Source organism: Parambassis ranga, chromosome 17, assembly GCF_900634625.1.
Source record: "Parambassis ranga chromosome 17, fParRan2.1, whole genome shotgun sequence".
Taxonomy (NCBI): Eukaryota; Metazoa; Chordata; class Actinopteri; family Ambassidae; genus Parambassis; species Parambassis ranga.
Window position 1 is genome coordinate 803,645 of NC_041037.1, and position 25,196 is coordinate 828,840.

At 47.3% G+C, this 25,196-nt stretch overlaps 1 protein-coding gene across 4 annotated transcripts in view; it reads left to right on the top strand.

The window, feature by feature from the left end:
- The window catches only part of pard3ab (par-3 family cell polarity regulator alpha, b), a 183,713-nt gene that overhangs the window by 104,810 nt on the left and 53,707 nt on the right, over nt 1-25,196 (top strand). For 2 of the 4 annotated variants that reach the window (XM_028426671.1, XM_028426674.1), the window contains 7 exons: nt 1,500-1,688; nt 2,028-2,198; nt 5,917-6,067; nt 13,198-13,384; nt 14,208-14,359; nt 21,287-21,517; nt 22,307-22,562. In XM_028426671.1, the coding sequence (XP_028282472.1) occupies nt 1,500-1,688; nt 2,028-2,198; nt 5,917-6,067; nt 13,198-13,384; nt 14,208-14,359; nt 21,287-21,517; nt 22,307-22,562 (1,337 nt within the window). Of the gene's footprint in view, nt 1-1,499; nt 1,689-2,027; nt 2,199-5,916; nt 6,068-13,197; nt 13,385-14,207; nt 14,360-15,074; nt 15,120-21,286; nt 21,518-22,306; nt 22,563-25,196 lie in introns of all 4 variants that reach the window. The other 2 variants (XM_028426670.1, XM_028426673.1) reach the window with 2 other exon arrangements.

A 25,196-nucleotide genomic window follows, 5' to 3' on the forward strand; every position in this document is an offset into this window, starting at 1 on the left:
CTCTTCCTCCATCCTCCGTTCCACCCAGAGTAATTCCATCTCTCTCCCGGCAAACAAAGGGAGCTAATGACATGCTGACACCGAGCCCGATGATTGAATTCATTAGGCGTGCACAATAATTGCCAGGCGCCAGCGTGCACGCACCCATCTATTCAGAGGACAGCTGTCAAATAACGAGCACGAGAGAATAGCGTTTTATTGTTGAGCTGGAAGAGAGAGTGAATATAGAGGAAGAGTGAGAGGAGCACCTGTTGTGGAAGAGAGGGGGAGAGAGAGGGAGCGAGCGAGCACTCAGCATGTCAATTAGGCTGCTGTGTGGATGCGGGGCTGCTGGGAAGTTTACTGGCAGTTTGACGCAGTCAGCATCATGATCCAGGTGGAGGGTCGGCTCCTGTTTTAACCCTTTCAGTCAGGACAATACTACACATTAATATTCAAGCTGTCAGGTGAAGCATGTGACTGTGTGTTGATGGTAAGTTAGCCGCAGCTAGCAGAAAGTCAAGAATTAGCTCATATTTAACAGTGGAAAACATGGCTGCTGCTTCCTGTTTCAGGCAGTGTTGTGAGTGTTTGTGTTTAGATGAATGGATCATGGCAGCTCAGTTATTTTGAGTTCATGATGAGGTGATCTATTAATAATTGCACAGATAGAAGAATGAAGTGATGTTTAGGAAACTGATGCACCTGAGACAACACGCTAACTGCACGTGCTGACGTCCTGAAGCGCACACAACCAGGCGACGTTTTATCATTGTATCCAACTTAGAACTTAAACTCAGATTTAAGCCTGGAGTGATTTCACCTGAGTGTAACTTTTAGTATGGTATCCATGGTAACAACGATGGAAAGTTAATAACCACACAACCTTGAAAGAAGGGTGTGTGTAAAGGGACATTTGGTCAGCTGACTGAGAGGTTTCACTTCAGCAAAGATAGAAGGATACTGTATTGATCAACAGGGAGACTCAAGAAGAAAGAGGGAAATAAAGGAACCCTGTTTAAGACAGAGGTCTTCTCCATGTGGTCCATATCTGAAGTTAGCGTGTGCTTTGGATAGAAGTGCGCTGCTTAGCGCCCGTCCTGGCTTTACACGGACGTGCATCATAAATCCAGGTGCAGCTACGACTGTGGTCAGTCGGGCTCGGTGCACTCGGAGCGAGCTGAGACCGGGGTAAGAGCGAGGACCACCCACTCTGCTCCTGATGTCGGCTCCTCTGTACTGAGAGTCTTGAAGTCCCTGCCTGCAAACACTAAGTGGCTGATTTAACACTTAGGAGCAGTAGTCTGTTTAACACTAATACATCTGATGTATTTAATGAGCTTACTGTCTGATTTACCGCCCTGCTCTCTGCTCAGCTGCAATTTATCTGCAAGTGCTTTTCATTACCCTCAAGTGGGGCGAATGGATGTCCGTCCGACTTCTGCTCTTTGGCCAAAATTAGAGAGCAGCGCAGTGGAGCAGTAGACCTGACCCGGTGCCTCTCTGTGTGTGTGTTACAGAAGGCCGAGGAGGACGAGCTGGTCCTCACCCCAGACGGGACCAGGGAGTTCCTGACCTTTGAGATCCCGCTCAGCGACTCGGGTTCAGCAGGTCTGGGTGTCAGCGTCAAAGGAAACCGCTCCAAGGAGAACCACGCAGATCTGGGCATCTTTGTCAAGTCCATCATAAACGGAGGAGCTGCCTGCAAGGTAGAGTACGGCAGCTCGAGGGTCTGAGGACCAAAAGAGCTGCGAGCCCTGAGCAGCATCCCATTTCCTGTTGCTGTCTGTAGTCGGATTCAATCGTCCTTTAGCTTGATTGTTTCTCATACACACAGGCTTGTGTTGACAGCACATCATGATGGAGCTAAAAGCACTCTTCTTTGCTAAACATCAGATCAGGACTAGAAACAGGATACACTCCACCGGAGAGACTGTTAGCCTGATTCGATCACCGTTGAGTCAGACTTATGGCTGCTTTTCATTCGTCTCACACTAATGTCCTGTCTGCGCTCTGCCTTTTATAAACGTGTTTGTCTTTCTGTGCAGGATGGGCGGCTGAGAGTCAACGACCAGCTGATCGCCGTCAACGGCGAGTCGCTGCTGGGCAAAACCAACCAAGACGCCATGGAGACGCTGCGCAAGTCCATGTCGACGGAGGGCAACAAGCGCGGCATGATCCAGCTCATCGTGGCCCGACGAGTGTCCAAAAGAAACGAGGTAGAGACGAGTCGCACAAAGACACGTTTACACTCTAAATAATGCACCGAGACCATTAACACGCTGTTTTGATGAGAGTCCTATTCACTATTGTTGTCCTGTAATTAGAATCAGATTTTGTGATTCAGACATCATTCTGCCAGTGAGACACATTTACAAAAAGGATGGTAACACAATGGGTTTAAATAGCAGCCTAATTTAACTATATTGTGCGTTTTCAAAAGTGAAAACAACCGACCAATATCATCCAGACAGAATAATGGCTGATAAGCTGCACTACGCCCAAAAACACAATAAATACCGTCTGTATGCACATCACAGGTATCATGTGGAGTCTACCACATTCTGCAGGGATACTGGACTATAAGAGTAACACACACACACACACACACAGCCTCTGTATTAACGTCAGGTGTTCTCCTTGCTTGGAGATGGCGTGGTGTTTTACAGTAACAGCCTCTAATCAGCCTGTCGCTGCTGTTTCCACTGGGCTGCTGGGTCACATCATAAATCAAGATGTTTCCACACAGTCTGCACCGCAGTAAATCCAGACTGTCCGAGGTCACGCTCGGCTGTGGGAGTTCAGAGACTGGTTTGTTTAGCGACAGCTGGGATGAGCTGTGGGCCGTTAAACGGGTCCACACTATAAGGGTCCATTCAGGGCTCCTCCGGGAGGTTGTTCCAGGCTGTTCTGGACTCTCCAACACTATTGATGGCTGTTCCAAACCGTCTGTTTTGTATGATGTAACAGACCAGTTGGTGCTGTTGGTGCTTTTCTAAGTTGTTGCAGGCTGTTCTGAACACTTGCAGGCTGCTTCAAACTGTTTAGGCTCTTCTGTTTTGAGCAGTTCTGGACCATCCAGGGCCATTCGAAGCTGTCCTAAGCTTCTCCGGGCTGTTCTATAGGGTTCTGGGCTGCTTGGGGCGGTTTCAGACCTTTTCAGGCTTTTCCAGAGTGCTCCATCGTTCCCGGCTGTTCCAGGCTGTTCTGATACCTCCATCCCATGTGAAGTTTAAACACTGGAGTCTATGGGGATTGACTCACTTTTGCAGCCACCCCCTAGAGGCTGCATCTTGACTTACTTACTCTATACAGTAAGGTCACCTTTGAGTCATGTAACACTGTGAATGAGCCTCCTGAATAGCCTGACGTTGACCTTTTGCAGCAGCCACCTGCTTCCCGCTTGGCTTTCACACATTCACACCTCAGAGCTGAGCAGTCGGCTGTTGTTGACTGTTGACCCCGGCGTGGAGACGCTGGAGGGTAAACAGGCTGCACAGCCACATGGCAGCATTAGTTACTGAGTGATACTCTGCTCGGATTGTTTCTCAGAGAAAAACCTTCCCTGTGTGAGCATCAGCTCCTTCTCTGGTAAAATATCAGTCAGTAGTCAGGCTGTGGTGGCTTACAGCCCCTCCCACGTGCACGCGCAGCCTCCCCGGAGGCCGCTGGAGGGAGAGGGGAAAAAAAACTGACTGTGAACCGAGCAACACAACTTCTTTCCTGCCTTCCATGTCATGTTTCTACATTCTCTGTACACCTCGGCCTGTCGCCTGCTTGAAAGCTGAGGCTGAGAACTGCTGTACGAGCGTGCACGTCGGCGTGCACGTGTACGCCTCTGGCACTGCCTGGCTTCCCTGCTCTCCTTTTCCAACCTGGTGTGTCAAAGTTTTGATTTCCCCTCGGCCCGCCTGGTAATTGAAAGCAGAGGCTAAGCCTGAAGGTGTGTTCTGTGTACGTGTGTGTGTGTGTGTGTGTGTGTGTGCGCACACACTTTGTGTCGGTGTACTTTCAGCTTATGCATGTATGCATTTATTTTCAAGGATATTTCTCTGTGTTTGCTTGTAGAGACACTGTGTGTGTCTGTGTGTGTGTGTGTGTCTGGGTGTGTCTGTGTGTGTGTGTGTGTGTGTGTGTGTGAGGCAGTGAGACTTGGTGGATGAATAGAATTCAGGCTCTGGGTGTCTCATCCGTCTTTGCCTCACACGTGGAGCTGCAGGCCGGCCTGAGGCTGTCCAAGTGTCGGGCTATTTATAAAAAAAAAAGAAGTATCCACGACTCTGAGACAACACAAACAGGAAAACAACCATTTAATACACACAACAAGACGCCTCAGAGCCAGCTCAGATTGTCCCTATAGGCTCTCTGTAGATCAATACTTCATACCCAGCTGTCAGTCACACAGTAGTTAAAATCTAATAATACCTAATTACTATAGGATGATCGCTGCGGTGCTTTTTGACATTTACCGACATATGGGATCGAATAATCCTGTATTTATTTTCCCCGCCATGTCTCCATCCCTCCACATCCAATCTCAAATCAATCTCAAATGTTTGCCGTCGCATAAATCACAAGCCCGCCCTGCTTCCTCCGTCCCCATGGAAACGCACGAACCTCCACCTCACCGCTGGCACCCGGCGGGATCGAGACCTTCCAGGAGCTCAATTATCGGACTGAATATGCAATGAGCTGCGGTGTGATCTGTCGCCGACACACACACACACACACACACCTCTCAGTGTGGCGAATCCCCTCGGCTATTACCGAGGCGTTTCACCTCAGCCACTCCGTCGGCCAATTCATTAACTACCTCATTTAAAGTCAGGAGCAGCTGCATGCCAGCAGTCGCAGCTCCATATGGCGACCTCTGAAATGAGTGTGTTTTGGCAGTGGATGTGTTGTGTCCATGTGAAGTTTCCATTGGTTCTTTCAGGTTGTTCCCTTTGGCTCCATTTGTAGTTCAAGAAAAGCATCGCAGCCCTCCAGAAATATAGCGTGTGCTCATCGTCGAAGCTAGATCAATCATATTTACACGGCCTTCTGAACCTCACACAGTGGGGTCTCATGAGTGCTGAGACCTGTAAAGCAACGTGGTTCAGGATGGCTCATGAAGCCACACAAGATGGTTCCGTGGACTAGTTTAAGTCCAGTAAGTCCTCCTGTTGTTGAGTGCAGAGAATTAACCGGCTCATCTTGATCATGTTTTTACATGGTTTGTGAATATTTCCAGCCTCTTCGTCTCATAAACTGTGGTAGTTTGTTTTCATCAGAATCCGTGCGGCTGCTGCTATTATTACAACACCTCGACCGTTTAGAGGGCTGAAGGGATCATTGGGCAAAGACCTTCTGCCAAAATCGAACCCCAGCCTGGCCAGTTATCGCCATTGATTGTGGTAATTTGGCTCTGGTATTGACCGGAATGTTTCAGCCTTATTGCTCATTATGCCACGTCGCAGATGATGGTCGTCTTTATGGCAAGAGCTGTCATCATCCTTAGCAATGCAGAATGCAGAAACCGTGGCAAATCAATACAGCCAACCATGCAATGGACAAACAGACACACACACACACGACCGTACATGTGTGCCTACGGGGGGACGGGGCCAGCAAATGGTCAATTTGTCCAGCAAACAAGAGACTGTCATCATGGCCCCTGAGGGAAATGTCAAGATGCTACAAGCTAACAGCCTATTGGAAATCCATGCTTATTTATCCTGCTTATCACACTGGTAGCATTAGCTTGTATAGCTTTATATAGCTTGTATAGCCGTCCCTTTGTCCGTCTGTTGCAAACCTGATTCTCTGACTTTTGTTTCATTGTCTCCACTCATGAATTATTAGTCCTTTATTACATCACATCCCTTCTCAAAGGGCGGCATGAACCCTTTTTTTAGACTGAAGGAGAGCTGTAACATGTCTTGTTCCTTCTACCAGGAGACCCCGGGGAGCCCGTTAGGACCCCAGCAGCTGATGAACACCTCTCTGGATGACCATGAGCGCAGGATCTCACACTCTCTTTATGGTGGCCTTGAGGGACTCGATGACAACCTGATGCCACGACAAGGCATGCTGCCGCGCACAATCGGTAAGGCGCATCATTTTATTTTGATGTGCGATGAGCAAATAGTATCACATTTCCGGGGTAAGACTAAGACTGGTGTGATGAATGTGGAATGAATGCAGTCTGGTGTACGGTGGAGAGGGAAGCTGTTGATCTATGCTCTTTGACTCATTAAAAAAAAAACTCCAGCGGCAGGACGTCACTGTCAACAAGTGGACAGGAGTAATACACTCCCAGCAGTCTCTGCTCCATCAGTTTGCTCACCTTTGCAAAGGGAGAGAGCATACGTTTGTAACCTAGCAACAATAAATGCACCTCTAGTGTGGATACAGAGCCTCATAGTCCTGATTCCTGAAGACACTCAGGTCTGTACACCAGCTTTATATCATTATAACAACTGTACTGCAGCACAGAGGGTAGATGTCCTGCACCTTACACCTGTGCATACTCACCAGGTCGTACGTACACACACACACACACACACACTGGTGCAACCAGTAGGAGCAGCTTCACATCAAGTGTCTTGCCCGAGTGTGCAGTCAGGGATCAATCACCTCTTAAAGTTAGATACAAGTGCAGCTGCTGCAACATTTTGCATTGTTCTACAGATTAGAAAGCATATTTATCTGTGTGTGAGTTTGCACGTGTGCAACACTTGAATGATTTATGGACGGCTGCTTACATTTCTCAGCGTCAAAGCACAGCTTCTGAGCAGCAGATGGTGTGAATGCAGAAGGTGGCGCCGTGACCTGAGCCGGTGCACCCTGTCACCTGTGTGCTGCCAGTGCTGCTCAGAAGCAGAGGAAGAGGTGATGCATGAACTTTAATCACAGTTAAAAAACTAATTCATCAATGTAGCGTCATGTGAAAGGGCGTTTGATGCAAATTGGCTGACACTGTTGTTAGTAAACAAAAAAAAAGAAGTGTGAGTGACAGAGAAGTGTTGATAGGTGAAGCTCCGCCATGCTGAACGAACAGCAAAGGCTTCTAATGAGCGTGGAGGGCAGGAAGTGAAGGCGTGAGGCAGATATACAGGAGATACAGCTGTGACGAGCAAGATGGCCACAGCAGACAAAGTGACGCCTCCGTCTGCTGTCTCACAGCTTTCATTACAGCAAGAGGTGTTTAAATGTTGTATGAACCAATGAAAGCATCGCATCAGTACCAGGACACACAGACACACCCAGAGCTGGGGAATAACACTGAATCTACAGCCGAGAGTAACGAATATCTGCTGTTGATGTTCCCGCTGCCCTCAGACATTATTTCACAAAATGAAAGTCAGAAATGTGGAGCACGAAAAGATGGAGGCATCCACCTTCAGTGACCTTTGGTGGTCTGAGCCCTGACCGTGTAGGGATTATAAACATTTTTCTAGGGCAGCCGGAGCGACCCGCTTCCCTCTGATACGTCCCGCTTCCTTCCCTCTGATATGTCCCGCTTCCCTCTGATACGTCCCCCTTCCCTCTGATACGTCCCCCTTCCCTCCCTCTGATACGTCCCCCTTCCCTCTGATACGTCCCCCTTCCTTCCCTCTGATACGTCCCGCTTCCCTCCCTCTGATACGTCCCCCTTCCCTCTGATACGTCCCCCTTCCTTCCCTCTGATACGTCCCGCTTCCCTCCCTCTGATACGTCCCCCTTCCCTCTGATACGTCCCCCTTCCCTCTGATACGTCCCCCTTCCTTCCCTCTGATACGTCCCGCTTCCCTCCCTCTGATACGTCCCCCTTCCCTCTGATACGTCCCCCTTCCTTCCCTCTGATACGTCCCGCTTCCCTCCCTCTGATACGTCCCCCTTCCCTCTGATACGTCCCCCTTCCCTCTGATACGTCCCCCTTCCCTCTGATACGTCCCGCTTCCCTCTGACACGACCCCCTTCCCTCTGCAGGACGGGACAGCAGATGCTGGAAGCCGCTGCATGTTGGCCCGTGGAGGGATGTGCACTTTATAATTATTAACTATCACAGACATTTCCCTGCTTATTAAACACTTAATCAGCCCAGTGGAGTTTTTTCCCCGAAATTCCAGCCCCCAATTTATCATGTACAATATTTTGATCTTCTTGCTACATGTGGGCTTTGAATCAAATCAGGGAGGTAATAAAAAGGAGAGTTGCTTGGCTCGGTCTGCAGTTATTAAAGGTGTGTGTGTGTGTTTCCAGCATTCCGCTTCAGTTTAGTGTCAAAGTGAGATTGGAGAGGTAGGAAAGGATTAAAGCCGCATTTGAACTGTTGTTTAATTTGCAGAGAGGATAAAGGGCGGCAGGCTCCGGCTTTAAGCTGCTACATTCTGCTTTATGCGTTCCTGAGCGTGCGCCCTGAACTTCACTTTTTAAAAGGTGTTCTTATTCATACAGAAGTGTGCTTTAAATTCTATGTTGTAGCTGCTGCTGCTGTGCGGTCTGAGGGGACTGTGCCTGGTCACTTCCTGATTTGCATATGAAACAGTCAAAGGTGGAGTTTGGTTGAGAGACAATGTTGGTACAGATAAAAGTAAAAAGACTCTGTTTCATAATCTGCAGCTCTTAACATTGTCAACTCATCCCCTCAGCTTCATTTCATATGCTGAACACTACTCGACTCATAATCTGTGTAAAGATGGACGAACCCCTTTTGTTCAGCCTGGAAAGTTCTGGCTGTCGCCATATCAGCCAGTGTGATCTGGGTTGGCAGGGCCGAGAAGCTGCTCGCATGCTAACTGCTGCTAACATTTTAACATGGCGGTCTGTGTTGGGATTGACTCGCCTCCAGTGGCTGCTTGAGGAACTACAGTTTACAGCACAGAGGGATGCAGGGGTCAGATCTTATGCTAGCTAAATAAACACAAGCACAGATTCTACATATTTTGTCTTTATTGTGAAGGATGAATGATCCAAAAAAAAAAAAAAACTACATGCACGGATACACACCAACACAATTATGGTAACAATTGTGGCTTTGTCTGTGTGTAATTTGGGTCAACCGAACCCTTTTTAAATACACTGCTGGGAGTGCTCTGCGCTCCGGCCGCTGCTTGTGTGTGCTGCTGAGGGGTAATGTAACTTTCCTGATGTGTGGTCTCCAGTCAGACTCACTGCTGTCACTGTACTTTTCCCTGTGAAATGTGGAGATTCTCACACACACTCATGTGAGGGCCGTGCAGGCGCTGGAAGGCTGCGGCTGCACTTGGCAGTTCCCAGATGTGCGAGTACGAAGCAGAGCTTTGCGTGCTCAGCAAACCGTCCTTGAATAAATAAAACTCTGTGTGTGTGTGTGCTGGTGACGGTGGGGGTCTTTTCTCACAGTTGTGTGGAGTAAGTTTCCTTGTGAGGGTGCCACAAAGCATAAATCATGCATCAGGCTTTCTTAGAAGACAACATTGTTCCCATTCAGAACATAGCAGCACACACTCTCAGATGATGCCAGCGATAAGAGAGCCACTTAATTATTCCTTCAGCTTCCAAGCCCCCCCCCTCTGGCAATAACCTCCTCACTAATTATGCAAATATATTGAGACAAGACAAAATGAAAAGAAGGGGGCAAAAAACTCCTCTTATTATTCCCATCTCTTCGCCCTCCTTCCCTCTCTTTGCCCCTTCGCCTTCTGCTTCATATAAATAAGGAGACTGAAGCGTTGCCCGTTGTTTCTGACTGCAGCCAAAGGGGAGGGCTGATTTATTGGTTTGATTCTCAGGTGACGGTGTCGGGTGCGCGCTCCGTCCTCATGGCAGCACCTTTGTTGCCGTCCGGCGGCTGCCCTTGGGTGGCTGGCAGTAAAACAAAGAAGCTTTTTTGTGTTTTTTTTTCTTACCCAGAAACTGAGCTGACAGATTCATTGGTTTCTACTGAGTAGCTGCCAGTTGATTGTAAAGCAGTGATTCAATCTGTGACAGTGATGGGATTCTCAGTGTTGCGCATTGGACTGCTTAGGGAAATGGGATTAAGTGGTGCTGTGAGAGTGTGTGTGTGTGTGTGTTTGTGTGTGTATAAAGTGTGTGTGTGGTCTGAGAGAGAAGTGGCCATGCTGTGCAGGAGGACTCACCCGGACTCCTGAATTCACTGTGAATAACAAACACACACAGCAGGAGGGACCTGAAGGACACACACACACACACACACACACACACACACACACACACACACACACACACACACACACACACACACACACACCACTATAAAAGTTCACAGAGGAGGTCCTGGCAGTGTTTAGGGCATGCACTCGCACACTTAAGCTTGATCCATACTCCGCGAGACAAAGACATTTTCCCCCCCTGCAGACGTTACGCCCACAAAATGACGTCATTTTTTGTCTCTGACCGCCCGCTGATCCGCACTCCTGTGCACAGGGTCCGGGCCGAACTTTGTCTTTCAAGGCTGTGCGGCAACCATGCTGTGATTGGTCGGAATTTATTGTGGGCGTGATGAAAGTGGAGAAGCGCAAGAGCCTCTCCAGGTATATAGGTAGGTGTATAAACAGCGCTGATTCAACAGATTTAGATAAGACCATACCGGTTTGCATGATGAGCAATAAAAGAAAGAAAGAAAGGCAAGTCAGGGTGATTTGTCACCAATAACTCCAGACAGCCATTCACACATACCAGATGTTATTACCATTCTATATACTCCTACATACCCGGGCATAATAGGCTCGTTAACAATGTCTGTATATCTTTGCTATTGTTACTTTTAATGTCGCATCTTCACAGCTCATCACCGGACAGTTTGAAGTATCGCAGGCACATTGGAACACAGTAGATGTGCAAATGTGGTCATAAAGGCACAAACACTGAATCTTTGCTATTGTTACTTTTAATGTCGCATTTTCACAGCTCATCGCCGGACATCTCACGCTGTTGCAGGCACCCTCTCTGTATAATGCCCTCTTGCCATGGCACAAGTCCTTGTGGTGTGTTAAAAAACTCAGTACAGTCTTTCCTTATAGTTTAGTGGGCGGGCCGTATGAGGAGTTCTGCACACACGCGTCTCGCGGAGTATGGTACCTCAGTGCATAAAAGACCTTTTTTTGTATCTCTTACCACCCGTGGAGCGCGTTCTCCGCTCTTTGTCTCGCGGAGTATGGATCCAGCTTTACACTGTGTGTGTGTATAAAATATGCTTAGATGTTACAGTGGGATTATTTGCATTTTTGATTGTTAATCATTGTGTTCATTGACAATCCAGTGGAACATGTCCTGAAAATGTTCCTGTTTCCAGAGTAACAGTCCAGACTTCCATTCATTGATCATTGTTGCAGCTTTCGAGCAGATAACAAGGATTCAGAACCAAATCATTCATATCGGCTGCTGTATGAATTTACCTATTTACCTTAAACTTAATCACCAAAAACAACACAAAACGATTAAGTAACAAAAATATGTTCTTTTTTCTTGGTGTGTGTTTTTATATATACATTAAATCGTAGTTGAATCTTTTCTGAAAAGGCTCCTTAAAGTTACTACTGAGAGGAAACATGTCTCCACACCAGCAGGTGGCAGTAGTCAACATTTGAAGAGCTTGGGCCGCAGATAAACAAAGTGTGAACGAAGCTGCACAACCTAAACGTTTTTGTGGCAAACTTTTGTCGTTTGTGGTGAAGTAGTCTGGAAAGGAGGAGGATGAGGAGGAGAAAGAATCAAAGGAATCCCCCGCTGCTGCTGAAATAATATCATCAACACCAAAACAAGAGCTGCTCTGTCATCACCGAACGTCCCGGGGAATTCATGTATTAGTGACAACACAGCTTGTGTGTTCAGTGTCAGACTGCAGCCGCTGTTTAATGGGTCGGCTACAAAGTAAGAAAAATACAGGCCGGCTCCTGAAACCACAGAACGTGTTTTAAAGTTTAAAGCAGTGAAACTGCTCCTGGCTAATCAGCTTACAGCGAGAGGAGGTTGGCAGCAGGCACAATGCTGTTCCTGTGTCAAAACACTATGATTAATTCAAGCTGCGCCCTCACAAATAAAGATAAAAACTTCCCCGCGCTGAGGCGAAACATAAAACAGTCCCCTTTCTCTGCCTCTGAAAAGCAGGGCTTAAACCTCCCATTGATATGCAGCGCGTGACTCTGTCTTTAATCTGTGTTTTGAAATTGGCATCAAAAGAAGAGCAGCTTCATAAAAAGCCCAGCGTGCCGAGCCGAGGCACAAGTCAGTCCTTAGAGAGCGTTCAGAGGTCTGAGCCAGGCCTGCAGAGGGAGCGTCCAGAGACCTGACGGAGGTCTGTGTGTGTCTGTGTGTCTGTCTGTGTGTGTGTGTGTCTGTCTGTGTGTGTGTGTGTGTCTGTGTGTGTCTGTGTGTGTGTGTGTGTGTGTGTGTCTCTGTGTGTGTCTCTGTGTGTGTGTGTGTGTGTGTGTGTGTGTGCGCGTTATCTCTGATGGTGAATTTTTGTTCAACAGAAACAGAAACTTGTGTCAAAAATGACTCGAAGTTCTAATCATTCTTCCTCTCTTGATGACCAGATGTTACACTGGCTCTCTAGCCCATCTAGTGGTACAAAGTGGTACTGCACACGTAAATATTACTGCTGTATAACTCTTTTTTTTTAGGTCCAAATGTAAACCAGTTGTGGCCGCTCAGTGTTTCAGTTCATGTGCTGAATTCATACATGAAAGAGGTCACTGCTGATCCTCCTCCTCCTCATCTGCCTCCTTCTTCCTCTTCTTCTTCACCTCCCCCTCCTCTTTCTCTTTCTATCTTCTCCTTCTTTGTCTTGCTCTCCTCCTCCTCCTAGAAAAGAAAGGCAAATGGTGAACAGTTGACATCATAATTGATCCCAACCTTCTACATCGATGCCATTTTAAGCCATTAAACAATCCTCTTCATTGAAACAGAACTAAATATGTGGAGGTTTTTTGGATTTAATCAATACAATAATCAGTGGTTAGTTGGTTCAGATCTGATGGACGCTCGGTTTATTTTATTGTTTGTGTGTGAATCATATTGATGACTTCATCTCATGCTCAGGTTGCAGCATTTAGCCGTGGATCCTTTGTCTTCTGAAGGATTTCACTCCGAGTTATTATTTTACGTCAGATATTTTGCTCTTTGATCCTGAAGGAGGACCACAAGGACCTGACATGAGACATTTATTATTGATGCGTGTGGTCAGTCAGAGGGAGGAGTGCAGCACAGTTCTGTGGAAAATAGAAAAATAAAAACCTCTGTCTCCTCCAGGAAACTACCAGCTGTCTCCGACCGTCAACATGCCGCAGGACGACACCGTCATCATCGAGGACGACCGGCCGCCGCTGCTCCCGCCGCACCTCTCCGACCAGTCCTCGTCCAGCTCTCATGACGATGTGGGCTTCACCGCTGACGTGACTCCGCCGTGGGCCAAAGAGCTGCCCAACCAGAACGACAGGTGGGCAGAAACAAGGTCCTTAAACGGAACCATCCTTCCCTCTGTGCTGTGCAGCTTAAACGTTTTCACCTTCAATTCATTTACACAAGGTCAGAGAGAGAGAGAGAGAGAGTGTGTGTGTGTGTGTGTGTGTGTCTGTGTGTGTGTGTGTGTGTGTGTGTCTGTGTGTGTGTGTGTCTGTGTCTGTGTCTGTGTGTCTGTGTGTGTGTGTGTCTGTGTCTGTGTCTGTGTCTGTGTGTGTCTGTGTGTCTGTGTCTGTGTCTGTGTGTGTCTGTGTGTGTCTGTGTCTGTCTGTGTCTGTCTGTGTGTCTGTGTCTGTCTGTGTGTGTCTGTGTGTGTGTGTCTGTGTGTGTGTGTGTGTCTGTGTGTGTCTGTGTCTGTGTCTGTGTCTGTGTCTGTGTCTGTGTGTCTGTGTCTGTGTGTGTGTCTGTGTGTGTGTCTGTGTGTGTGTTCTCTGATTGCTCTTTGATTGTAAGCAGCTCTCGTCGGGGCAGCAGCCCTCTTCTGTCGGCCCTCTCAGCCTGATGTGACGGACTCGTGTTCCGACACAGTGCTGATGAGGACCCGTCTTTGTTGTCCTGAGTGCGTCGGTGTAGCAACATTCAACAAAGGAATGTACAAAGTGCTGCAATAAGCAGCCGTCAGCTGTGTTTTGATGGCATATTGTTCTGGTGTTTTCTCTCCTTCTGTGTTTCCTCGGAGTTTCAAATCTCAAAAGTCATAAAATTCTTTTTATTTAAAATGAGTAACACAAATACTGCTTATCTGTGCATTAATGTTATGTTGACACTCGTCTTCCTCACCTGTTAAATCCTCCCTCCAGCTCCTTGAGTCCGGATGAAAACCACTCAGACGGCGCCTTCCAGAGGGAGGGCTTCGGACGCCAGAGCATGTCGGAGAAACGCACCAAGCAGTTCGGAGACGCCTCTCAGCTCGAGATCATCAAGACAAGGAAGTCCAAGAGCATGGATCTAGGTACGATCATCGCAGCGTCCAGCGTCTGGGGTACATTTCCTGAACTGATTCTGCGTGTTCTTCCTCTCGGGTACATGTGTACCTCATCGTTTATGGAGGGCTGAACTGTCCTCTCACAGTCATGTCATGCAGGATATAATATAAATTTGGTTTTTCATAATAGTCAAATGAAAACAAGCCTCACATGAATTAACTGTAAATGTAGGCACCCCCCCCACGTGTGACTGACAGGACCAGACACTTGTAAACACTCCGTGCACCTCTTCAGCTGGTGTGTCCTCCAGCTCAGGTCCCTGCATGCTCCCTTCAGACATGATGTTCTCCACACGCGCCCTCTTTGTCTGAGAACAGACTCTAAGTCGAGAACTTCTCTGATTCACCTTGAAACAGCTTCCAGCAGCCGCTGATTGCTTCGGCTGCGGCCGTCTCTCTGCTCCTGCTCTCTATAATCATATCTAATCTTCCCAGCCGGATTGCTGCCGTGTGCCGTGTTGATATCACAACAGGTCTGATTGCTATCCTCCTCACCCCCTCCCCTCACTCACACCCCCTCCTCCTTATCTCGCATGGCGTCCGATCCTAATTGAGATGGAGCCCTCTCTGATGTTTGCAGCACTTACCTGGATGTTGCATGTGGAATGTGATGAGCTCTAACTGAACCCCAAATGTTTGTATCCCCCTCCTCTCTCCTCCCCCCTCCTCCTTCCTTAAACAGTAGCCGACGAGATTAACCTCACCCCTCGTCCCGAGGCCATCACAGGTAAGGACCGGTGCACTGATGGGTAGAATGACAAACTTCACCTATGCAACCATCATCATCATCATCATCGCTGTGTACTGAGGCCTGGTACTGAGGGGTGTAGCTGGTGTTGGACGTGTATGTCATGATAAAGCTCAGAGGAGATGTAATCAGACCCTGAGACCCTTTGTCTCATGGATGAAGTACACGCCTGCGTCTGTCTCATGACGGTATGGAGGAAAGATGTAGCATGTATGCCTGCTTGTGTATTGCAAGTAGGCAGTGCTAGTAAGGAGTTAGTCCCCATGAACCTCTGTTGTGGTTTAGACCATTCAGGAGCTTGAAGCAGGCCCACTGGACGTGCTGGAGGACATTCTGCTGGTCCTCCAAGCAGCTTCATCAGAACGAGTCCGGTTTCTCTGCCTCAAGCTCGTGAATGAAAACGAACCAGGATGACTGGAGACGGTGTCGACGTGCACGACCTTAAAACAAGGCCGGGTTAATGCAGTCTGATCGCGCCGGTGCGCTCTTCAGAAGACCGGCTGGCGGTGCCTCACGTCCAACTGTTTCACCGCAGTCGATCCACCTCCGTCACGATCTGTGATCCTTCCTTAGAGGCACGACAGAGAGGCAATAACACACTGCCTGTGCCTTCACACACAGCAGAGAGGGCCACAGGAACCACAGCTCTGTCCTCTGAATGTTTACACACCAGCCACTGAGAAGACCACAAAGAAGAGAGTGAAGCTCAGTGTGTCTTTAACAGAATGTCAGACGAGGACATGTCATGTGACTGTATCATCACAGCAGCTCTGACGTCAGCACTGAAGTCAAATAAAACTTTATCGACATTTCACATCCAAACCAGCCTACACCCCTCAGACTACAGTCACAACACAGACTCATCTCCTCTGTCCATTCTGTTCTTCATCTCACACACTTTATTTATCACACAACATGTTGCAGGTAAACATTTGAACTGCAGTGGACGAGGCTTTCTGTCAATGTGATTTACAGAACAGATGTATAACAGCTAACAGGCCGTGGCACAGGAACAACACGGACAGGTATTAAGTTCCACGTATTGATCCACGCGCTGCAGCTCAGGTGCAGACGGTGCTTCCTGAGGTCTGCACGGCGCCCCCCCTCCTGCTGGTGTTTAGCATTTAGCTCGCTGTTGACGGCACAGATCTGAATGAAAGCCTCGCCGAAGTTTAGGGTCGCTGCTGAACACGGCGGTGAAAGCAGTTGTGTGACAACAGATTTGATTTTCCTCCTTTTGCCTCAGATGCAGTTGTAGCACTAATTGTTTGGTGTGTGTGTGTGTGTCTGTGTGTGTGTGTGTGTGTGTGTGTGTGAGAGAGAGAGAAAGTGAAAGCACTCTGTCCTTGGTTAAGTCAGTGAGCTGACAGCGAGTCATCTGTCATTGTCAAGTCTCGTGTATGTTCACCGTCACCTCGACTGAATGAAAGGGCTGCCTCTGAAATCAGCGGCGTGGACAAAAGGACGCCGAAGGAAGACGCGTGGCGGGGGAGGGAGAGGGAGAGGAGAGCCTGTGAGGAACCAGGTCGATACTCTGATCAGTGTTTGAATGCTTTTGTTGCACGGTGTGTGTGTGTGTGTGTGTGTGTGTGAACCGAGGAGACACTGTGTTTTTTTAAACTTTCCATCATGTGGTGGCGTGAGTCAGAGCGGATGAGCGTTGTTGCATTTTTTTTTATGAGGTGCAAGAGCTGGGTCTGCTGGACTCTTCATCGTCTGAGAACAACCAAGCCCGTCTGAAGTATCCACACAGACTCATTGTAATCAGTTTTAATTAATATGGCTTTGTTTATATTGCGTGTCCAAAACAAATCACAGTGCGCATAAAGCAACAATTATTATTTAAATAATAATAATAATTGGAGTAAAACAGTGTTCACCAAAACAACAAAAATAAATGATTAAAATGTAGATTAACACAGAGAGAAACAAATAACAGCAACTGTGTAAAAAAACAGCTGTTTTAACATAAAACTAAAAAAAAATAGTAAATAAATAAAAAAAAAACATTTTTAAACAAATAACTATCATGTGGGAAACAACTCAAACTAACACATTAGTATTTGTATTATTTTAACAAGAGGAGGGAGAACATTTGATCTGCGCTGCTGAATGATTACGTTAGAGGTACTAGAGGAGCATGAGTTCAGTGGAGGTCAGGACCTGTTCTCTGTCTTGTCTGAATGTGAATCCTCCAGCTTCCACTTCTCTCTGTACTTGACTGTGATTGCTGTAACTGAGGTGAACAGTCGGTGTGAACTTCTCGAGCGGAGCGGGCAGACTGGCGTCCAGCCCCTCTGTGTCTCTGACTAATAGATTTCAGCGTGTTGTTTTTACTGCGCAGGGTTTATTTTCACTCCGTGGCCTCTGCTCTCACTTTACCACCTTTTTTAAAAAATGTTCACTCTCCACGAAGTCCAAGTGATCCATGGTCCATGGACTGAAGCCAAAACACTGAAACCAAAGACTGTGACAGCAATGAGATGGAATATACTGACACTGTCCCGAGCTCTGATTGGACAAGAAGAGGCTTTATTGACACAGGCCGCTGCCATATGTTGGACCAGGACAGCTTAGTGACGGAGGACCAGACTGGACCGTCCAGAACAGCGTCCAGGTTTCTGACTTGCCGTAAATCTGGGTGAGAAAGTGTCCTCCGAGTGATCCCTGTAAAGTTCACCTTATGAGTCCCATTCATATTCATCTCAGGAAACCTGAGTCTGTGTTGCTGTGTTGGGAGTGGAACCTGAACTGTCGAGCAGAAAGGTAGATGATTCTGACCCACAGATCACACCGACCAACACAGGAAACAGGGATTTTGTGAAAGAAAACATTAGTAAATGAAGTCACATGACGTTTAAGACGTGGACAGCTGGGACCAGTGGGTCAGCTCATTAGAAACCAAGCGGGTCAGTGTTATTGTTCGGATATTTAGGACATCATTTAGGCTCGTCAATAATATCTGACATGTAAAAATGTGAACAAATGTAAATGTATCGACTTACAAATCTCAAGCGTCCAAAGAAAGTGTTGATGTTAGCTCCTGGCTGTGCACCATTAGCCAACGTTAGCTTGTTTTTGTTTTGAAGCTGTTACGCTGTGAGCATCTCCAGGCCTGTTCTCAGCGAGGGAATGGTTAGCTTCCTGCTAACGTTACAAATAAGAGAGCTGGCTAATGTTTACATTGGCAAACTAGAACCTGAGTGAACATGATGTGAGGTTAGCTTGCTGTAGTGCCTTGTGGTTAGTGAAACATTTGCTTGATGAGAACTTCTATTAAATCAGGCTGTGTGGCTTTAACGGAAGTAGCATGTCGCTAGCCGGATTCGCGAGCCACATTTGCGTTCGCACCTGAGCCACATTTGAGCCAATCCAGCTAGATCCACCCACCTCTCGTGGGTGGATCTAGCTGGATTGAAATCAAACTGGATACAGCCGGATTCAAGGTGTTCACATCTGGATAGGCCCGAATCCCGCTTTAGCCAGATTTTTTTCCCCAGTGTGAACGGGGTGTTAGTTATTTGCACAGCTAACATATTTAGTATTTTTAACAGCAGCCTGTTGGAGTGTTTTACAAACATTAGATTGTCAGAATGTGAACCGTCTCTGAATAAATAGACTCAGGACCCGCTGCTCGTCGGCTAAACAGGCTGCAGGTAATTCAATGGTCTCTGTCATGTTCCTTTATTCGTGCTTGACTAAGCAGAACTTCACCGAAAACCTCTGCAACAAGTTAGCGCAGAGTCAGGTCTGTTTAAAAAACATAAAGTTTCTTCGTGCCATTTGTCAGATCTCCACCGCGGTGTGAACGCCTTTTTTTTTTTTTAGGAGTTGAAGCGTGGCGGCTGTGTGAACGGCGGTGGGCGAAGCCTTTAAATGAGGTGTGTGTGCAGCGTGAAAAGCCTATCAGGCCGGCTCCCAGTGAGACGTTAAGGGAACAGGACAGGCTGATGAGAATGAATGGGCGGCCGCTAACCCACAAGCTTGTTCATTCTGCATGTATTCAATTTCCCTCTTCTTTTTTCTGTGAACAAGCAGCCTGACAAAAAAAACCCAGACTGGAGAATATTGCACAGCTCTGGCAGGTTATTTGAATAAATTTCAATATATTTTGCTCAAATTGATTTTATGAACATTTTCCTTTTGTTTAAAGCGGACCAGGAGCATTATGCCATCCAGCACAGGAAGCTTAATGTGACAAAAACGGGTCTTCAAGTGTGAAAAATGCAAATTGGAAACCGAACATAAAGTCTTTTTCTTCTGTTAGACGCTAAACCAAACTTTTTCGCCTCCCCTCACTTTTTATCTGCCTCTGTTTCATCCTCGCTGCCGTGACGCCTCCCGTTAGTCCGTCAGGACTTGTGTGTATGTTCCTCTGAAGTGACACCACCTCGGAGATTAGGGACCCTTTCATTTACCTTCTTCACCTTATCTGCTCACATTTATTATCCAGGCTGCATGTTTCTGAAAGGTGCTGTATGGGAACACTTGGACTAGCCTTACTTTAATTAAACTGTCATGTTTCTCCCAGTTTGCTGATGGTTATTTTCATTCACAGCTATGCTTTGTAATGAAGTTTGTAGTCAGACAAGACACACACACACACACACACACACACACACACACACACACACACTCACACACACGGATCGATCAGCTTCTTTCGTGGTGAAACAAACAGACTCAGGTTGGATTAGGTGTGTTGCTGTAAGCGTATTGCTCACTGTTCCTTCCAGTTCCTCTAGTGGCCACTTGAGGGTGACTGTAGATGAGTCTCTTCCATCTACAGAGTCTAGTCTGTCTATTCCCATAGATGGAAAATGTCTGCCTGCCCAGCAGGAGTCACGGACCTCTAAATGGCAAAAGCTTGAACCACACCAAAGACATCCACTCGTCCGGAAACCTGTGGGTGACATCCAGGCAACAACCTGCAGGGATAACATGCCTCAGATGTCCACATGAAGGTGGCTAAATGAAAAACAAACAGGTCAATACCCATGTAGTGCTGCAGAAAATAGTCTTAAAACCCAGATAAAGATTTTACTCATTGGCATTAAATGTGATCAGACCCAGCAGGCCAGGTGCTCGGCTCGGTGGTGGACATGTTAGTTTGTTTATAGCACATTTATTTAGTCTAAATATCATAAAAGTGTTTGAGGCTCATCGGGATGTCTATGGCACAACCGAGTAGCTCCTAGTAGTTCCTCAAATGGCCAGTTGGGGGTGACTCCAAAAATGAGTCAATGATCACACAGGGCTTCAGGACTGAGGCCTTCACATTTCAGTGCATCAGCACTTCTGGTCACCTCACAGAGACTTGTGGCTAACTGAGCCTACCGAGGCTGCTATGGACCAAACAGGTTCTGTTATATCACTTTAGCCTTTTACTCGTCATATTGAGGTTTAAACAATCATTAAACTGTAATAAGAACACTGTGTGTTGTGAGTCAGTGTAGAGATGTTGTGCGCTCGTGTCGGCTCTTGTGAGGAGTCCAGCTGCTTCATCCTGGGTTCGTTTATGTGAACTCTGTTGTGTCGAGGTGTTTTCTGGCAAGACGCTGCTGCTGTGTTACGGAGCACATGGTTAATATACTGTGCATCTTTCTGTCTGTTACTGCACTACGTTTAAAATCGAACACGCCACGTTAACACAGTGCCTTGCTTTTGTTTGTCTTTATCAGCCTTTAATCTCAGTTCAGTGTTTCCAAAGGGGTTTTCTGAGAAACCTCTCAGTGGACACACACACCGAGCATCGTCTGTCGGTGTGTAGCTCCTCTTCCGGCCTCTGCTGTACGTCGTGTCGTTGCCATCACGCTTGCAGCGAGTGCTAATGACATCTGCTGTGGTCGTTCACCTCGAGGGTCACGGTGAAGTTAGCTGGAAGCCGTCCCAGAATAAAATCAAAAGCAGACACTGGGAGGACTGCTGGACCTTTGGAGCCGGCAGGAAGTGGCGTGTTGTCAAATATGTGTCACTTTGTGTAGTCAGTATCTGTGCCGTGTAAAAAGTCTCTTTTTCACCCTGTAACATAACTCTCATCATAATTTAGGCTCTTAATAATAACCAGTATCCGTGTGTGTTTTACTCTCACTACGCTAAGATCAGTCAGATTTAGGATTGATTGTTTCTGCGTACGTCTCCTTCAGGGTCCTCCACAAAGGACGTGGGACCGTCGCTGGGCCTGAAGAAGTCCAGCTCTCTGGAGAGCCTCCAGACTGCTGTTGCCGAGGTGACCCTCAACGGAGACCTCCCCTTCCACAGGCCCCGCCCCCGCATCATCAGGGGGCGTGGCTGTAACGAGAGCTTCAGGGCGGCCATCGACAAGTCCTACGACAGACCGGCTGCCACTGAGGAGGACGACGAGGGCATGGAGACATGTAAGACGGGTTTGACACCACATCAGAGGTCACCACTCTCACCTGTTGCATCATGGGATACTAAAATAACGATCGAAGCAGCAGCTACTAAAAGCCTGGCGTGGCTTCCTGCATGGAGTGACGGCGTGCTGACTAACACTCAGTGTGTGGCCGCTGGTCTTATCTCTGCTTGTGGCTGTGGCACATCCATGAGACAGGGTGCTGTCGTAGATGTGAACGCATCACAAGCACTGTCAGTACAGAGGAGGCGGAGCCCCGTCACATGTTCAGTCGCCGTGGGCTCATGTTTCACGGTGACATGAGTTCCTGCAGCTCTGTGAAGCAGCACAGTCATGGCCACGAGCACAAAGAACGCAAACACACATGTTCACAGTTAAGACGGACACAAACCTTCCAAAAAACAACAAGTCAGTCAAACACGTGTGTTACCACGCACACTCTCATCAGTTCTTTGGAGCCGTAGCTAAAACAGGATCTTGTTCCTAATTGAAATAAATATACTATTGTAACGCACCACAGTTCTATTAAGTAGTAATTAATGTATTGCTCTTCATCACTGAGAGTCAGTGTTTAATGGTGCTTAATGGTTTCTATTACCTCATCATAAAGCTGCTCCATCACTTATCACATGCAGTTAAACTGTATTCCTGCCGCTTAGCAGATTTAATTGTACATTTATGAGGATTTATTGATTTTTATTCATACGTGCTACAGGTCTACTGATTAAAAAGAACACGTTCTCCTCTTCCTCCCCATGCTTCTTCCTCTTTTGTTTTCTTACTATTATAGTGGAGGAGGACACAGAGGAGAGCTCCCGGTCAGGGAGAGACTCCGTGTCCACGGTGGCGGACCAGACCCCGCTGTCCGGCACAGAGAAGCCGCTGGTCAACGGCACCAACCGCACCAAAGAGGAGAAGAAGAAGGACAAAGACAAGGGAGGCAAGGAGAAGGAGAAGAAGAAGCAGCAGCAGCAGGAGGGAGGGAAGGAGAAAGACAAGGGGAAAGCCAAGAAGGGCATGCTGAAGGGACTGGGAGACATGTTCAGGTAAATACTCTGGATCAGCTACTGATTAAGTTTCAATGTGGGTGTTGTACAGGTGTGGTCACACCTCACAGTGTCCATGAGGCTGTGTGAAGCCTACATAACAACACACCGTGTGTCTCGGTCCCAGCACCCACAGCCCTGAGTGAGGTCGTCTGAGCGCTCAGACACACTGATCCTCCCTGAAAATCATTTTCTCACCATATTTTACCAGTTCAGAAGGAGAGCAGCATTCAATCAGTGATCAGTCTTTACTACTGATGCAGCCTTATCGAGGGAGGTCTGCATGAAGAACCAGACCCTCACATGACTACTTTTTTAAATCCACTTTTTGAGAGCTAAAAGTTCGATTGATTGATTTCATGTCAGTAAGAGCATCATAGTTAACAACATAAACAGGAGAAGATGCAGAGATAATAAGTGAAGGTGTATATAAATGTCCCAATAACAGAAATACGTGAGAGAATCAGCAGCATTTGTTGCTAAATGGTCTGAAGGAACTGTGATTATTATCTTGACCTTTGTGGTTTACATCTCGCTCCTATTCTGTCTTTGTCTGCGTCCTCTGATGTCCTCTGTAGTGTTCAGTAGACTGTTCAGTTTGGAGCACGACATATAGAAATGTTTTTAGAAATTGCTATGAAGATAGACATGTAGCAGGTCAGCTCCTCAGAATGGAGACACACGAGGTGCAGGAGAGTCCCTGTGTCCCTAACGAGGCACAGGGCCGCTCTGTCCACCTGGTGCTCCAGAGCTGTGTCCCCGTCCCGTCGGGCTCGTTTCGGCTGCTACCCCCCAAAACACAAACAATGAAATATGACGATGAAACCTGCTCTTTACTCTGCTACTGCACATATTCAGACAGCATGTGCACATCACAGCATGATGAAAGCCTTCCCAGAAACCACTAAGACCCTGTCCACCCTGAACCCAGAGGAGAGCTGCCTGCTGGCTAAAGTCTCGGCCTGCTGTCCTAACTCAAGGTTAAAGCTCAGTCTGCCTAAGAATGACTGCGACTACAGTTTTCTACAGTTTTTACTCCTAATGTAGCCATGTCGAAAATAAACTCGGGGCAAAGCCGCCGTAGTTCGACGGATGTTTACACATGGCTTTAGTACATGACCAGGACACTGTCCCCGTGAACCCAGAGGTAAACCAGTTTACATTTAGCAATGCTCAGAGATTCAGCAGGGCCACACACACACACACACACACACACACAGAGTGGTGTGAAGGCTTGAATACACTTGGACAAATACTGTAAATATGCAGTCATAATTCCCATACTTGGGATCAAATCCTTACACTGTTTACAGAGAAACTCATCCCCACTGTTTGGCCAATGACACACACACACAGGCTTAAGTTCCCCTCCTCCTCTCCCATATGATCATGATTGCTGTGCATTGTAGTGCTATGCTGCTCTGATTGGCTCAATATTGGCCACATCAGATCTGCTCCATTAAAAGTCTGTTTGATCTGATCCTCTGTTTACTGAGACAGCTGTGCACTCCAAAATAACGATGTGAGATACATTCAACCCATCTGTGTGTGTGTAGTCTCAGTTTAAAGGACAAATACACGACAGTGTGCTGATTAAAGACCATGAAAAAAATAAAACACCCGCATTGTGAGAGTGGCAGGTGATATGTGGGAGCTACAGTTTAGCAAACACTACAGCAGCGAGAAACAAATAAGCTGCTGAAAGGAGAGGGAGGAAAAAAAGGTATGAGAATTAGCATGTTTCACTCCTGTCAGTGTCAACATGTCACCATGAATGTGCGTCCCAAACTGCACAGAAGTGCTTTTTTTTGTAAATGTGCTGTCAGATCCCCGGAGTGGCTCTACAGCGTGTCAAGAGCTCGCCATGAGTGAAGGCTTTCTGTGCAGGAGCGTCAGCGAGCTAACTTTGATGTGTGTAGGAGTGAGCGAAGTCAGAGCAGTGTGTGTCTGTGTGTGTCTGTGTGTGTGTTTCTGTGTGTGTGTGTGTGTGTGTGTGTGTGTGTGTGTGTGTGATCAACAGAGTTGCCACCACCTGACCCTCTCATGTCTCAAAGGCCTCACACTCACTCCCAATCAAAGCATCATTACCATCAAGCCATGCCAACAGAGCCGGCTGCCAGCTCCGCCGCCATCTCCCCCTCTCTCCCTCCCTCCCCCTCTGTCTCTCTCTCTCTCTGGATCTCTCTGGCATCGGTGAAGACGGCCGCTGCCCAGAAATCTGAGGGCTGCACTAATTTTGCAGTGGTTTCAGTGTGTTGATGTGCGTTCCCCATCATGAAGCCTCACTCTGCTACCAGCGCACTTGAAGCCCGAGTTGTTTCTGTGGTTGTTTGTTTTGTTTTTTCAGAGATTGAGCAGAGATTTGTCTGATGCATCCGTTCACCTCTGTGAGACATAATGTTAATAATCCTTACAGTCTGGGCTGCAGGCAGTGTCGCAGTGTTCATGTTTGAATTGGGATTGGACGTCTGTTTATTCAAATTAGTGACCTCCGGCAAGATCAACAGAAAAACTACGATCTTTATATACAACATATAGACACCATAATACAACATAAGGTTTCCAAACAAGCACCATGTTGCCCATCACAAGCTCACAGCCCACAAGTGAGAGCGTTTGTCCAATCAGATGCAG